Source organism: Garra rufa, chromosome 3, assembly GCF_049309525.1.
Source record: "Garra rufa chromosome 3, GarRuf1.0, whole genome shotgun sequence".
Classification (NCBI taxonomy): Eukaryota; Metazoa; Chordata; class Actinopteri; order Cypriniformes; family Cyprinidae; genus Garra; species Garra rufa.
In genome coordinates, this window is record NC_133363.1 from 57726993 (window position 1) to 57744452 (window position 17460).

General features: G+C 36.3%; 1 protein-coding gene across 1 annotated transcript in view; it reads right to left on the reverse strand.

The window, feature by feature from the left end:
• Positions 1–7704: 7704 nt before the first annotated feature.
• Positions 7705–17460, reverse strand: part of slc25a22b (solute carrier family 25 member 22b) — a 15920-nt gene continuing 6164 nt past the window's right edge. The window contains exons 5-10 of the mRNA XM_073837383.1: positions 14795–14852; positions 13261–13321; positions 10608–10767; positions 10347–10501; positions 7942–8017; positions 7705–7858 (exon numbers count right to left, since the gene is read on the reverse strand). Of these exons, the coding sequence (XP_073693484.1) occupies positions 7705–7858; positions 7942–8017; positions 10347–10501; positions 10608–10767; positions 13261–13321; positions 14795–14852 (664 nt within the window). The remainder of the gene's footprint in view (positions 7859–7941; positions 8018–10346; positions 10502–10607; positions 10768–13260; positions 13322–14794; positions 14853–17460) is intronic.

Below are 17460 nucleotides of genomic sequence, written 5' to 3' on the forward strand. Positions count from 1 at the left end.
TTAGTTCTCAATCAGTGATGAGCAACATGAGCTTTTTCATGCTTTACACGACTTGTTAAAAGCATGAAAGCCCATTTCTGATGTCTACTAACCAGATTTTGATGATAAAATAAAATATGATAATCATGCATGAGGACATTTTTCCGCCCTCGTATGAAACTTCCAGTTGCATGGATTCCTTTTCGAATGACTAGATTTCACATGCATGGATTCCTGTTGGAATGACTGAATTTGCCATGTATGGGTTTCTATTGGATTGACTGGATTTGGCATGTATGGACTCCTATTGGAATGACTGGAATTCACATGCATGGATTCCTGTTGGAATGACTGGATTGCACATGCATGGATTCCTATTGGAATGACTGGATTTTTTTTTTTTTTTTTTTTTGATTTTCACATAAGGATTCCCATGGGAATCACTGGGTTTTGTTTGCGTGAATTTCTTTTGGAATGACTGGATTTCACATGTATGGATTCCTGTTAAAATCACTGGATTTTGTATGCATGGATTGCTATTGGAATGACTGGATTTTGCATGTATGGATTCCTATTGGAATCACTGGATTTCAAATGCGTGGATTCCCATTGGAATGACTGGATTTTGCATATATGGATTCCTACTGAAATGACTGAATTTCATATGCATGGATTCCTATTGGAATGACTGGATTTTGCATACATGGATTCCTGGATTGAATGGCTGGATTTCATATGCATGGATTCCTATTGGAATGACTGCATTTTGCATATATGGATTCCTATTGGAATCACTGGATTTCGTATGCATGGACTCCTATTGGAATGACTGAATTTGGCACACAAGGATTCCCATGGGAATCACTGGGTTTTGTATGTGTGAATTCCTATTGGAATGTATGGGTTTCAATTGGAATGACTGAATTTGGCATGTATGGACTCCTATTGGAATGACTGGATCTCACATGCATGGATTCCTGTTGGAATGACTGAATTTGCCATGTATGGGTTTCTATTGGAATGACTGGATTTCACATGCATGGATTCCTATTGGAATGATGGATTTTGTTTGGATTTTCACATAAGGATTCCCATGGGAATCACTGGGTTTTGTTTGCGTGAATTTCTATTGAAATGACTGGATTTCACGTGTATGGATTCCTGTTAAAATCACTGGATTTTGTATGCATGGATTGCTATTGGAATGACTGGATTTTGCATGTATGGATTCCTATTGGAATCACTGGATTTCAAATGTGTGGATTCCTATTGGAATGACTGGATTTTGCATATATGGATTCCTATTGGAATCACTGGATTTCGTATGCATGGACTCCTATTGGAATGACTGAATTTTGCACACAAGGATTCCCATGGGAATCACTGGGTTTTGTATGCGTGAATTCCTATTGAAATGACTGGATTTCATGTGTATGGATTCCTATTAGAATCACTGGATTTTGCGTGGATTCCTATTGAAATGACTGGATTTTGCATGCATGGATTCCTGTTGGAATGACTGGATTGCACATGCATGGATTCCTATTGGAATGACTGGATTTTGCATATTTGGATTCCTAATGCATGGAGTCCTATTGGAATGACTGAATTTTGCACACAAGGATTCCCATGGGAATCACTGGGTTTTGTATGCGTGAATTCCTATTGAAATGACTGGATTTCATGTGTATGGATTCCTATTAGAATCACTGGATTTTGCATGGATTCCTACTGAAATGACTGAATTTCATATGCATAGATTCCTATTGGAATGACTGGATTTTGCATGTATGGATTCCTATTGGAATCATTGGATTTTGTGTATATGGATTCCTATTGGAATCACTGGATCACACTCCAGGACAGGTTTCTACACACAGACTGGAGTATGTTTGCTTCTCAGGCCACCTGTGGCTCTCACACGGACATTGACAGCTACACTTCCTCTGTTCTGGATTACATTAATACTACCATAGACAGTGTTACAACCCAGAAACAGATCAACACATACCCAAATCAGAAACCATGGATGAACAAGGAAGTGCGTCTCCTGCTGAAAGCACGCAACACTGCCTTTAGATCAGGTGATGCACAGGCCTACAGCACTTCCAGGGCAAATCTGAAGAGGGGCATCAAAAAGGTCAAGCACTTCTACAAACTTAAGCTAGAGGAGCACTTTTCTAATTCTGACCCTCGACGCATGTGGCAGGGCATTCAGGCCATCAGTGACTACAAACCCAGCCACTCCACCCCCACAGCCACTGATGTCTTCTTCCTGAACAAGCTTAATGACTTTTATGCTCGCTTTGAGAGAGACAATATAGACACTGCCACCAAAATCACTCCCTCAACCGACCACTCACCCATCACACTTGCCTCTTCAGACGTCTACACCACACTGAGTCGGATCAATGCGCGCAAGGCTGCTGGACCAGACGGTATCCCTGGCCGCGTACTGAGGGCATGTGCAGAGAAACTCGCTGGGGTATTCACAGACATTTTTAACATGTCCCTTGCCCAAGCAGCTGTACCAGCATGTTTTAAATCCATCTCCATTGTGCCGAAACACTCCAACCCAACATGCCTGAACGACTACCGCCCTGTAGCACTCACACCCATGATTATGAAGTGCTTCGAGCGGCTGGTCCTCTCACACCTCAAGGGCTCCCTCCAATCCACACTGGACCCACACCAGTTTGCCTACCGTGGCAATAGGAGCACAGATGATGCAGTCTCCATAGCGCTGCTCACACACCTGGACAATACAAACACTTATGCACGAATGCTGTTTGTTGATTTCAGCTCAGCATTCAACACTGTCAGACCATCTAAGTTAATCACTAAACTTAGAGACCTGGACGTTAACACCTCACTTTGCAACTGGGTTATGGATTTTCTGACTGACAGACCTCAGCATGTTAGATCAGGTCACATCTGTTCCACTACCGTCACACTGAACACTGGTGTACCACAGGGCTGTGTGCTGAGCCCCTTTCTCTACTCCCTCTTCACCCACGACTGCAGGCCTGTGTATGGATCTAACACCATCATCAAGTTTGCAGACGACACTACGGTGATCGGTCTCATCAGCAACAACGATGAGACTGCCTACAGGGAGGAGATTCAGCACCTGGCCACGTGGTGCACAGACAATAATCTGCTCCTTAACACCACCAAGACCAAGGAGCTCATTGTGGACTTTAGGAAGGGAAGAAGAGGCTCACATGATCCCATCCACATCAATGGGATGACTGTTGAGTCTGTTTCATCCTTTAAGTTCCTGGGGACCCACATTTCAGAGGACCTATCCTGGACTACCAACACCTCCAGCCTGGTCAAGAAGGCTCACCAGCGCCTCTTCTTCTTGAGAACACTTAAGAAGAACCAGCTGTCCTCAGCTATCCTGGTGAACTTCTATCGCTGCACGATAGAAAGCATCCTTACGAACTGTGTCACAGTCTGGTATGGAAGCTGCTCTGTTGCGGAGCATAAGGCACTGCAGCGGGTGGTGAAAACTGCCCAACGCATCATAGGGACTCCACTCCCATCCATTGAGGACATTCAGAAGAAACACTGTTTGCGTCGAGAATGCAGTATTCTTAAGGATTCCTCTCACCCCGCCCACAAACTGTTTTCTCTCCTGCCTTCCGGCAGGCGCTTCAGATGCCCAAAAGACTAGAACCAGCAGACTGAGGAACAGCTTCTTTCCCAGAGCTGTCTCCTTATTGAACTCTGCCCCCCACTGACACCTTTGCCCCCCCCACCCCACACACACCCCTACAGTCTCCCCATTACCATTGCACTACTTAATCTGTTGCACTACACTGTACATATCCATTTGTAAATGCACATTTCCATTGCACATATACATTTTGTAAATTTTTGATATGTATCTATACATTTGTAAATTATTATTTGTTCATTCCTGCTTTAGTAATCAGCTATGTATTATGTTCGTATCAATCTGCAATTCCTGATTATAGTTAACAACAACCTGCATACTATGCTCCTCTATTTGTATATTCTACTTGTTAATAGCGCCTGTAAATTATGTCCACAATACTTTCATCTGTAAATAATTTCCATAGTTTCTCCCTGTACATATCTCCCATTAGTGTACTTATAACTTATAAATTATACCTATATCCTGCACTTGCTGCTTATTGCACTCCTGGTTAGACCTAAACTGCATTTCGTTGCCTTGTAATTGTACATGTGTAATGACAATAAAGTTGAATCTAATCTAATCTAATCTAAAATTTTGCGTGTATGGATTCCTATTGGAATCACTGGATGTCTTATGCATGGATTCCTATCGGAACAACTGGATTTAGCATATATGGATTCCTATTGGAATGACTGGATTTTGTGTATATGGATTCCTATTGGAATGACTGGATTTTGTGTATATGGATTCCTATTGGAATGACTGGATTTTGCGTGTATGGATTCCTATTGGAATCACTGGATTTCTTATGCATGGATTCCTATTGGAATCACGGGATTTTGCGTGTATGGATTCCTATTGGAATCACTGGATTTCTTATGCATGGATTCCTATTGGAACGACTGGATTTAGCATATATGGATTCCTATTGGAAAAACTGGATTTCGGGTGCATGGATTCCTGTTAGAATGATTGGATTTCGCATATGGATTCTTATTGGAATGACTGGATTTCCCATATAGATTCCCACTGGAATGACTGGATTTTGAATGCATGGATTCCTATTGGAGTGACTGCATTGCGCATACATGGATTCCTGTTAGAATGACTGGATTTCATATGCATGGATTCTCATTAGAATGACTGGATTTTGCATATATGGATTCCTATTGGACTGACTGGATTACACATATGGATTCCCACTGGAATGACTGGATTTTGAATGCATGGATTCCTATTTGAGTGACTGCATTGCGCATATGGATTCCAATTGGAATGACTGGATTTCGCATGCATGGATTCTTATCGAAATTAGTGGATTTCACATACATGGATTCCTGTTGGAATGACTAGGTTTTGCATGCATGAATATCTATTGAAAAGACTAGATTTTGCATGTGAAACTTTACAACAAAACAGTAAATGAGACTGCACTTCTAAGTTCTACTTTTAAAAAATGCATCTCTCATATGAAGGTCCTTTGTGAAGATTTAATCCCCACCGTTCCGTTCCCAGCTCGTCTATTGCATCTCAGTTACAAAGTGACTTCACTGGCTGCACATAAAAAGATCTGGCTTCATTATGAGCAGAAATCAGAGGCGAATGTAGACGGCAGACAGATATTCCCCAAGGCACAGACAAAAACGCGAGCGCAGTTATTAGAGCTGTCCATGCATCGCATGTACTCCGCTGCTCTGTGTTCTTCCTGCGAGTTCGCAATCAGCGCCTCGAGCTCGGCCTTTTCAGGACTATGATATCAAGATGAAACGGATCTCCCAGAATATGTTTGCGCTGCCGCCACTTCTGTCTTATGCTATGAGACGAAATATACTCCCAGCGCACAAAACATACAAAAATCAATAACAGCGGCCACCGGGGTGATAGAAAATTTTTCCGAGATGAGGCCAGAGAGGTATGATTAGAGCAGAGAGGAGATGGCAGAGATTAGAATGAAATAGAGAGACGGCCACTACAGTGCACAGATGAAAATAGCAACCGGTGGAGAGTTCAAAACGTCCCTTTAGACAGTACGATGTGAAAGCTATTAAAAGCCTGCCATGGAAGGGAGCTCTGTGGTCCGAATACTAAATGTGATCTAAAGCCCCTGCAGATACAATCACATACCCAGCAATCAATGCATTTCTCCTGCCACCTTGATTTGCTTGAGTGCTTAGCAGCATGTCTGCCCACAGTCCCTTCTGTTCGCTCATTGTACATGTGCAAGGCAGAACTGTATTCATATTCCTAACACTGCAAAAAAGATTTTCTTACTCAGTATTTTTGTCTTCGTGCAGTACAAATATCTAAACATTCTTAAATCAAGACATCTCTCAAAAAATATGACCCCACTGGCAGACATTTATGTCTTGTTTTAGATGTGAAATTGCTTATTTTTGCTTACATTTTTCAGAAAAAAAACAAGACTATATCTCAAGTCATTTTGCTTCTCAAGTACATCTTGATTTTGATATTTGTACCGGAAAACAAGATATTCTCCTTAAGGTTTGTTCTAAACCTCTAACCCTAAGCAGCAAGATCCACCATTAATTCAGTCTGTAACATACAGACTTCCTTTAAAAAGTTTTTTGAGGATAGTCTTAGCTGTATGTGTGCTACACCATCCTTTTTATATAAATTGCAAAGGATTATGTTTTAATGCACAGACACAAGCTCAAACAAAGCTGCACGTCTCTTTTGGTTCTGATAAGACTGAGGTAAATAAAATTCACTAGAACGCTGCACTGAGGAAACTCGCAGTGCTTGATTTTAATCATAAAAACAAGCTTAAAAATAAAATGCTTTGTAAACACTGATTTCATACTACAAAGAAGCATTCTCACTCATTTCTCTGAACATTTGAACATGAATTAAATGGTTTAATTTATTCATGAATGACTCATTCTGAACATATCTAAAAAAAAAATTGCAATAATGAAATAGAAAATATTCAAAGTGGCTGGAGATATACACAATCTTTTAAAATTGTGGTGAAGGTAAGGTTTTTTAATGTCTCTTATGCTCACCAAGGATGCATTATTTGATCAAAAATACACACTGAAAAAAAACACTATTGTGAAATATTATTACAATATAAAAGAACTGTTTTCTATTTGATTATATTTTAAAATGTAACTTATTCCTGTTATGCAAAGCTGAATTTTCCACATCATTACTCCAATCTTTAGTGTCTCATTATCTTTCAGAAATGCTCAAGAAACATTTACTGTTATTATCAATGTCGAAAACAGTTTAATATTTTTGCTTAATATTTTTGTGCAAACTTCAGAATTCTAAATATGTTTAATGAATAAAAAGTTCAAAAGAACCACATTTTTTGAAATCTTTTGTGACACTATAAATGTCTTTACTGTCACTTTTAATCAATTTATTGCAACAAATTGTCTTCAGTTATGATATTGTACTTTATGATACAACTAATCATTAACTCAGCTATTATAATGAAATAATTTGTGTAATTTACAATGTAAAAAAACAATTTGATGAATCAACTTAAAATTGTTACCTGGCTGTTTTGTAATTTTAAGTTCAGTCAACTTAAAATGTTAAGTTGCACTAAGTGACAACTTAGATATTTGAGTTGGTTCAACTTAAAATTCTAAGGCAGCCAGGTAACTTACTCAGCTTTTAAGTTTAACAAACCAATATCTTAAGTCAACTCAAATATCTGAGTTGTTTCCTAGTATAACTTAACATTAAGTTTTAAGGCAGCAGGGTAACAAATTATTTTACGTTTACTCAACAAATTGTTTTTTTTTTAAAGTGTAGCAGCAATTAGCTGTTGATTTTAGTTTCATCATGGAACAAAGCGTAGCCTACAAACAACTTAAACCAGCCCAGATCTTCTAACACAAGGAAACATTGGGTCTGTTCCAAAACCTAGTGCTCACTAGTGAACTGGAGTTCTGGAACTGTGATTCTGTACTGATGATGAAAACTGGTCTTCAAAGCTGATCTGAAATTTACAACAATTTATCATCTGATTATCTGATTATCTGATTAGCTGTTCCAAGATCAATGCCTTTATCTAAAGTACAGATTCAGTGTTTGTTTCCAGGCATAAGGCTAAGAACAAATTCACCGACTCCCAGGAAGTAAACCACCTGTGCGATGCCGAACAGCGGAGCGATGACCAGTGCACGACAGTACGAACCCTTCAGGAAAGCAGAGGGACCCTCGTGATGGAGAATCTTACTGATGATGAGATGTTCAGAGAATAAACATGAGCAAAACAAAGTGATGGAAAGACTTAAATAAGCATATAAGCATAATTTTACCTGATGCAGTCTTTCACGCCTCTGTAAGTGTCCTCATGACGTCCACGAGTCAAAGACTGAAGCCTGGTCTTTACCACTGAAACACAAACACACATACAAACCATTAGTTTGTATTCACAAAAATTGTTTTCCCCTCTTAAACAAAGTCGCTGCAATAATTATAATTGATGACATGATATAATGTTTGCTAATTTTATTGTGGTTCTTTAAGAGGGGGAAAGGAAACTACAGTTGAGGTCAAAAGTTTACATTAACCTTGCAGAATCTATAAAATAGTAATTATTTTACCAAAAAGAGTGATCATACAAAATGCATGGGTTTTTTTATTCAGTACTGACCTGAATAAGATATTTCACATAAAAGACATTTACATATAGTCCACAAGAGAAAATAATAGTTGAATTTATAAAAATGACCCTGTTCAAAAGTTAACACACACTTAATTGTTAATACTGTGTTGTAACCTGAATGATCCACAGCTGTTTTTTTTGTTTTTTTTGTTTGTTTGTTTAGTGATAGTTGTTCATAAGTCCCTTGTTTGTCCTGAAAAGTAAAAATTCTTTGGTCTTTCAGCATTTTTGTGTATTTGAACCCTTTTCAATGACTGTATCATTTCTATCTTTTTACACTGAGGACAACTAAATGCACTCATATGCAACTATTACAGAAGGTTCAAACACTTACTGATGCTTTAGAAGGAAAAACAATGCATTAGGAGTCAGGGCGTGTAAACTTTTGAACAGAAAGAAGATGTGTAAATTTTTCGTACTAAATAAAAAATAACATGCATTTGGTATGATCCCTCTTATTTTGTAAAATAGTTAACATTTTGCAGATTCTGCAAGGTGTATGTAAACTTTTGTCCTCAACTGTATTACTTTAAATACCTCATTTGCCGTTTAAGATACTTAGGCTGCTGCTACGTCCATGTGTAAAATAAAATAGTCACTGCTTGACTAAATTAAGTGCTAAAATGCATTTGAAATCACTCTCATTTTAGGTTACTGACATGACTAAATTGCATCTGTTGTAAAAAAAAAAAAAAAAAATTGTTATGTTATGCTATTGTCACACACTATTACACACATACCAGTCATTTATCCTTGGTTTTTCATTCTAATATGTTTTTTAAAACATTGACTTGTTTCAATGTATGAAGACTTCAAATGATTCAAATGTAATTGACTACTTCTGAGATGCTAAAATATAGGAGCAAACTGCGCCCTCTATGGATTTAATATGGAATGCAATTATGTTCAATTAAATATGATACCATTTAATAATAAATATTAGGCATGACTGACAAACCTACATTTGATGTGAAATTTTAAAAAATGAGTATATATATATGTTTTTTAAAGAAGTCTCTTCGGCTCACCAAGACTGCATTTATTTGATCAAAAATACAGCAAAAACAGTAAAATTTTGAAATATTTTATTTGAATATATGTAAAATTAAATTTTAGCGTCTTTGATGAATAGAAAGCTCAGAAGAACAGCATTTATCTGAAATAGAAATATTTTGTAACAGTATAAATGTCTTTATCATCACTTTTTATAAATTGAAAGCATCCTTGCTAAACAAAATAACTAATTTCTATATTTTTTCCCCCAATAAAATAAAAAAGCTTTTGAATGGTATAGTGTATAATGTTACAAAAGCTTTTTATTTCAGATAAATGCTGATCTTTGGATCTTTCTATTCATCAAAGAATCATGAAAAAGTATTGTATCTTACAAAATTAAAATACTTTTTATATAGTAAAATAGTTAAATCAAATAAAAGTTATTTCTCCTGATCTGATTATTATTTTTTATGTATTTAATGCTTGTCATGTGCTGTTACCATATCGACCTAAACTATACTCTGCTAAAATCAGCTCAAATCTCTGTGTGATTCATGTTAGGAGTGTTATTTGTATAATGAATGGAGTTATTATGTATGTGGAGTGTCCCAAATCAGTCACTTATGAGGTTTCATTTTAGTTAAGATGCTGCAGGACAGAGACAGCAAGGCGGCTAACTAGATTTAGGAACAGAGGAAGTAAAATATTTTTTATGATTTGTATGTATTACACCCAGTCCTGGTATTTGGTTTATAATCAGTAGCAAATCAGCATATTAGAATGATTTCTGAAGGTTTATGTGACAGTGAAGACTGGAGTAATGATGCTGAAAATTCAGTTTTGCATCACATGAATAAATTACCTTTTAAAACATATTCAAATAGAAAACAGCTATTTTAAATTGTATTAACATTACTGTTTAAACTGATTAAATAAATGCAGCCTTGGTGAGAACAAGACTCTTTCAAAAATATAAAAAAAAAAATGTCCCGACCCTAGTCTTTTGAACAGAGTACATCTTATTAAATGCACCCATTCATACAACATAGGCCATCTCACCGTCCACAGGATTGACTGCAACGGCTGCGGTACACCCTGCAAAACACCCAGCGAGGAAGGAGATGTAAAAAGGAGCTGAACCATCAGCGTTCCTCCTGCCCAGGCTATTCAGGTTAGCAAACAGTGGGAAGTAGATGATGGAAAAGGGCACATCCCTGAGGGAGACAAAGAGGGAGAACACACCAGTGTGAGATAAAGGATGGAGAGAAAGATCATTATGGATAAATGCATCCCGCAGTTTGAGTGACTCTGTTGGACTACCGTAATAAAGTGGCCCCTAGTCCCTTATAGAGACCAGCGATGCCTTTGTCCTTCAGCAGATCTCTGGAGAGTTGGAGGGCCGTGGGAGACTTCAACTGAACAACATTCACTCTGGCTCCACCTCCTCTGAAATGGTGGCCAATGAGCTTCCTCTGGGCCTCTGTCAGAGACATTAGATACAGTCAGAATAGCATATTACTTATCTACCTTTATCTACTTATCTTCAACGTGAAAGTAAGCTTATGGGTGAGATTTCCGTTTCATTATACGCTATAGGGAAGTAACGAGAAGAATAACAATGGTAAACAAATGGTAAAACTGTTTGCACTATGAACCAGTGTGCTCAAAATAAATATAATGCATTTAAATAATATGGTAAGACACATTGATTTGCAGTATCAAGCAGCAAAACGAGCTGTTTTGTACAGCTAAAAATAGCTGGATGCAAATGAAATTAAAATTTACAAATGAACAAAAAATAAGATTAAAGCTCCATTTTTTTTTTTTTTTTTGGAAATAGGCTCATTCTCCAACTCCACCCCAAGTTAATAAGTTGAGTTTTACCGTTTTGAAATCCATTCAGCCGTTCTCCTGTTCTGGCGATATCACTCTTAGCATAGCTTAACATAGATCATTGAATCCTATTAGACCAATAGCATTGAGTTCAAAAATAACCAATGAGTTTCGGTATTTGTCCTATTTAAAACTTGACTCTTCTGCAGTTATAACTTCCAACGAGGAACGCTCCCTGGGCATGCAGTTGGTCATGTTGTGCTGCATGATATTACTGCGCCTGCTTCGGCCATATTACGGCAGCAAACTTCCTTGATTATTACGCCGGAATGGAAGTATAGTTCCTAATCTTATCAGCCTAGAAAATCGCATCTTTACATTTTCCGCCAGTCTTAGTACACGATATAACTGCAGAAGAGTCAAGTTTTAAATAGGACAAATATCGAAACTCGTTGGTCATTTTTGAATGCAATGCTAATAGGATTCAATGATCTATGCTAAGCTATGCTAAAAGTGATATCACCAGAACAGGAGAACGGCTGAATGGATTTCAAAACGGTAAAAATCAACTTATTAACTCGGGGGGAGTTGGAGAATGAGCTATTTCCAAAAAAAAAAGTGGAGTGTTCCTTTAAGAATACTGTTTCTTAAGATAATTCACTAATGTTCAAAATCTGTAAAAAATAAATAAATAATAAATAATAAAAAAAATCTGTTATTTTTTAAAATTACTGTTCAAAATTTTAGAAATGAATGCTTTAATTCAGTGAGGATGCATTAAATTGATCAAAAGTGACATTAAAGACATTTATAAAGTTAGAAAAGATTTCTATTTTAATAAATGCTGTTCTTTTGAACGTTCTATTCATCAACAAATCCTAAAATTAAATTCATCACTGATAATAATAAGAGATCAGCATATTAGAATGATTTCTGAAGGATCATGTGACACTAAAGACTGGAGTAATGATGCTGAAATTTCGGCTTTGCATCACAAGAATAAATTATATTTTTCATATATATTTAAATATATATTTTTTTAATTGTATTAATATTTCAGAATATTACTGTAAATATTTGTTTGCTATAAATTTTTAGCAAACAAATGCAGCCTTGGTAAGCATAAGAGACTTGAAATACAAGTGTAAATTATTATTTCCAAGAACATAACTAGACGGCACTTGCTAAATTAAACATGCAACATAAAAGGGTCTTGTTATAACAATATAGCATACTAAAGTTTAAAAATGTATTTGTTGCTTTATGCATATGCCTTACATGCAATTTTTTTCTTAAATGCTAGGCAGTAAACAAACAGGACATCATCTATGTCTGGAATCAAAATATAGTGCACTGCATTCACCACACAATGTACAGTAAATGTCAAAAGTTTACATACACCTTGGAGTTTAGTGATAGTTGTTTATGAGTCCCATGTTTGTCCCGAACAGTTAAACTGCTCGCTATTCTTTAGGAAATGCTTCAGCTCCCACAAATTCTTTGGTTTTTTAGCATTTTGGTGTATTTGAACCCTTTCCAACAATGACTGTATGATTTTGAGATCCATCTTTTCACTCTGAGGACAACTGAGGGACTCATATATGCAACTTTTACAGAAGGTACAAACACTCACTGATGCTCCAGAATGAAAAACTATGCATTATTATTCAGGAAATTACCAAAAAAATAACATGCATTTTGTATGATCCCTCTGCTTTTGGTAAAATAATTAACATTTTGCAGATTCTGCTAGGCGTATGAAAACGTTTGACCTCAACTGTATATGGTGCCGGTATATGCAGTATGCATCATTTCATGTTTTCTGCTACACTGTTGTCACATGCCTACATTGCATGTATAATTCAGCAAGCAGAGTCCTGTTATCATCCATGGTTCATATTGTAGTCAAGGTCAAGTTGAGTGCATTGTACTGTGGGATGCAACATTACATGCAAAGTGCTCTGTTGTGCACGCCACATTTTGCCAAAAATATTACATCATTCCGTATTCTGTGCATACAGATATTTCGTATATTGCACACAATTTCCATACTAAACACTCCAGATGCATCGCATGACAGTATGCATACCCATCATCTACAAGACACTATGAATGTCAACAATGACTGAAAATGTGTCACCTATTCTGCCGGCATCCTGCAACTGGATCTTTAGCATCTCCATAGGAGTGGTAACAATCACCTGCCAAAACAAAAACCACATACAGACAGAAATTACAATTTTACCATTCAAGACATTTCAGTGTAAAAGCAGATACAGTTGAAGCCAAAAGTTGCAGTATCTGCAAAATGTTTTACCAAAATAAGAGGGATCATACAAAATGCATGTTATTTTTATTTAGTACTGACCTGAATAAGATATTTCCTAGAAAATATGTTTACATGTAGTCCACAATTAGATGAATTTATAAAAATGTCCCTGTTCAAAAGTGTACATACTTGATTCTAAATACTTTGTTGTTACATGAATGATCCACAGCTGTGCTTTTTGTTTAGTGATAGTTGTTCATGAGTCCCTTGTTTGTCCTGAACTGTTAACCTGTCCGCTGTTCTTCAGAAAAATCCTTCAGGTCCCACCAATTCTTTGTTTTTTTTAGCATTTTTGTGTATTTGAACCCTTTCAAACAATGACTGTATGATTTTGAGATCCATCTTTTCACACTGAGGACAACTGAGGGACTCATATGCAACTATTACAGAAGGTTCAAACACTCACTGATGCTCCAGAAGAATTTGAAGATCAGTGTAAATTTAAATTATTTTGTTTTCTGGGAGACATGCAAGTATCTTCTGTAGGTTCTGAAGGGCAGTACTAAATTTAAAAAAATATGATATTTAGGCAAAATAAGAAAAATGTACACATCTTCATTCTGTTCAACCCCACATTGTGTTTCCTTCTGGAGCATCAGTGAGTGTTTGAACCTTCTGTAATAGTTGCATATGAGTCTCTCAGTCGTCCTCAGTGTGAAAAGATGGATCTCAAAATCATAAAGTCATTGTTGGAAAGGATTCAAATTCACACAAATGCTGAAAAACCAAAGAATTTGTGTATATAAACTTTTGAACAGGGTAATTTTTACAGACATATCTTGTGAAATATCTTATTCAGGTCATTACTAAATAAAAAATAATATGCATTTTGTATGATCCCGCTTATTTGGGTAAAATAATTAACAGTTTGCAGACTCTGCAAGGTGTATGTAAACTTTTGACTTCAACTGTATGTGATGATTATTCACTGAAGACAGGAGTAATGATGCTGAAAAATCAGCTTTGCATCACAAAAATAAATTACACATTAAAACATATTAACATAGAAAACAGTTATTTTAAATTGTAATAATATTTCACAAATTTACAGTTTTTTTTTTTTTGATCAAACAATTGCATTAAAATCTTACAGACCCCAAACATTTTCCTGACTATAATTTCTTATATTTCTAGATAGATCTGGAAAACATACACTTGTACATTCTGCCCATCTGATTTTGTGTTTAATGGAAAAAAGAAAACAAAACAGTTTTGCAATGACAAATTTGCATTTTGGGTGCACAATTCTCCTTAGCTGTACTTATGCCAGAACATTACTTTAAGAAACTCATTACTTTCAGAAAAATAAGCTGTTTTGCGTGTGTCTGTGAGAAGAGACACTAACTTGGCAGGTTCCGGCACCGCAGCCAGCTAACATTTCTCTAACCAACGTCAACTTCTGTCTGGGAGAGAGCCAGAAAAACAGAAAGATAAAAAGGGAGAGAGAAAGAGGAAGAGAGCATTATTTTTAGATGATGATAAGGCCACTTCCTCTGTAAACAAGTAGCTATGGGGACTGACCCTTTCCATGTGATGACGTCACACCCAAACACACACACTCACACACTTATTTCAATAATTCATCAGTTTATTGCAGTCTACTGGACTTTATTAATCAATAATTTAGAAATCTAGCTATTAGTCACCACTGAGATGCTCACCGCAGCTCCAGGTATTCAAGGTGTACTGAGTTATACTGCAATATCTATCCATAATGCAGAAGCTTATGGGTGGCTTTTATCAGATCATCTCTGTTTTCAAAACCCTGTGAGCAAATCCAGAGGCTGTGGATTCTTTCCTTGACAAAATAAGAAGTGGATTTGAGACTTCATCCAAGCTAAATTATGCCCTGAGCCAAAAAGTAATAAATTAAAAAATGAGCATTGCTCTTTCTAAATCAGTGCAACTGTTAAATAACTTATGAGACCTCCATTACGTCCCACTGCTGAGCACATTCACGGCAAATGAGCAAATTTATTCATTTTAATGAATACGAATCGCTAAAACTATATAATGAAGGTTTATGAAGGTTTACTCTGAAAGGTTGAACTTTGGTTGGACAAAAGGCTAATTCCATAATTGTTAGGTTGTTGCAAATTGTGTTCATAATTACAATTTCTGTTGGCCAAACCATGTTATTTTGTGTTGATATTTTTTTAATTCTTTGTTGTTCACTACATTTAGCTGAAAAGATTATTATATTGTGGTAGGTGCATGTTTTACTTCAGATACACTCCAAAAATGCTTTTCTTACTTCTTGTTTCCAGCCAATATAATTCTTAAATCAAGAAGGATTTTCTAGTAAAAAATATTTTCTTGTTTTCAGAACAAACAAGTCAAAATTAAGCGTGTTTTGCTTGAAAGAAGCAAAATAATTTGCCAATGGGGTAAGAAAAATAATCTTGTTTTCTGTTTAAAATAAGATTTTTTTGCTTACCCCATCTGGCAGATTATTTAGTTCTAAGCAAAAACACATAATTTTAAAATCATAACATAAAAACATAATTTTAAAATACAAATCATATATCATATATTATAAATGAAAATAAAAATACATATATAAATATATAAAAAAAAATAATATTATTTGCATATATACAGTTGCTGTCAAAAGTTTTGAATATTGAGAACCAAAAAAAAAAACATATTAGAATGATTTCTGAAGGATTATGTGACTGAAGACTGGAGTAATGATGCTGAAAATTCAGCTTTGAATCCCAGGAATAAATTGCATTCTAAAATATATTCAAATAGAAAACAATTTACCATTATTTTAAATGGTAAAAATATTACTGTTTTTTACTGTGATCTTTATCTCTCATATCTCTCAATCTCTTAAACAATACAAAATTTAAATGTAAGTATTTAAGTAAGAGAATTAAGTCAAAATGAAGCTCTGTTCGTTGTTTTCTATGGGGTTATTTTTGTTTCTTTATTATTCAAACAAACATACTGTGTTTGAGAGTAAAACTAATTATTTTGTAATTAAAAAATAAAAGTTTGCAAAAAAAGTCTTCTTAAATCTCAAAAATAAAGCAATTGATAACAAAATTATTTGCAGTGCGTGTAAATTTTTTTACAATCTTTATTTTTCTTTGTGCACTTCAAACGCTTTTCATCGCGAAACCACAAAAGTTGCTCTCTTTTCTGCTGTCTTTTTTTGCGGGTCTAAATTTTTGTTTGCGAGTTGAAAAGTTTTGCTTGCGAGTAAAGATGAATCTCAGTGGGCGGTCTCTACCTACCAGGATGAAAGGCCTTTTTCTATTGGTCACTCTCGATTGAAGTGACCACGCCCACTACGTTTCCCCGGCCGCTGCTGCCGCAGTCAGTCTGACTGAGGAGCCAGTGAGTGAGGTTCTATCAGCCATGGCGAACAAAAGGGTGTTTACTGAGGAAGATAACTAATTTAACGTCTTAAACTGAGTGACAAGTGAATTTATGTAGGCTCTCTTCTCATGCTCACCCATTTAAATACGTGACATTAGCTAAGCTCGCCTGTAGTTCGGTGATACCGTTGAATAGGTTTAATTAGCCAGTGTAGCTAACGTTAGCTGCCAGAGCCCCCAATAGTAAAGCGTCAGGCCATTATTTTAATATTTTAGATTAGCGAGAAAGGTCCTGGCAAATCTCTAGGTTGGGTCCTCACAGATGAAAAAAGAAAAGGGTGTTTTGGAGCGTCTGATGCCCATATGTACATAAACACCACTAATCCTGGCAAACGTATTCAAAACACGTGAGCATTCATTATAAAACACTCGCTGAATATAACTACGTGAATATACTGAACTGTGTTCAAGTAGAAATATGATGTATTGTAGTGCATATACAGTGCGTTTGCGCATCAGTAATAACGGACACTTTGCGGCGTGAGAGGCAGTATTAACATTAAGTGACATGGCATCTGACGCACTGGAGCCACTGGCACATGCCACTGCTCAGTGCCAGTGACACTTGTGACATTTGCAGATGGACCGTGTCACGGTCACTGCTGCCGCAGCTTCCGTGCGTCGG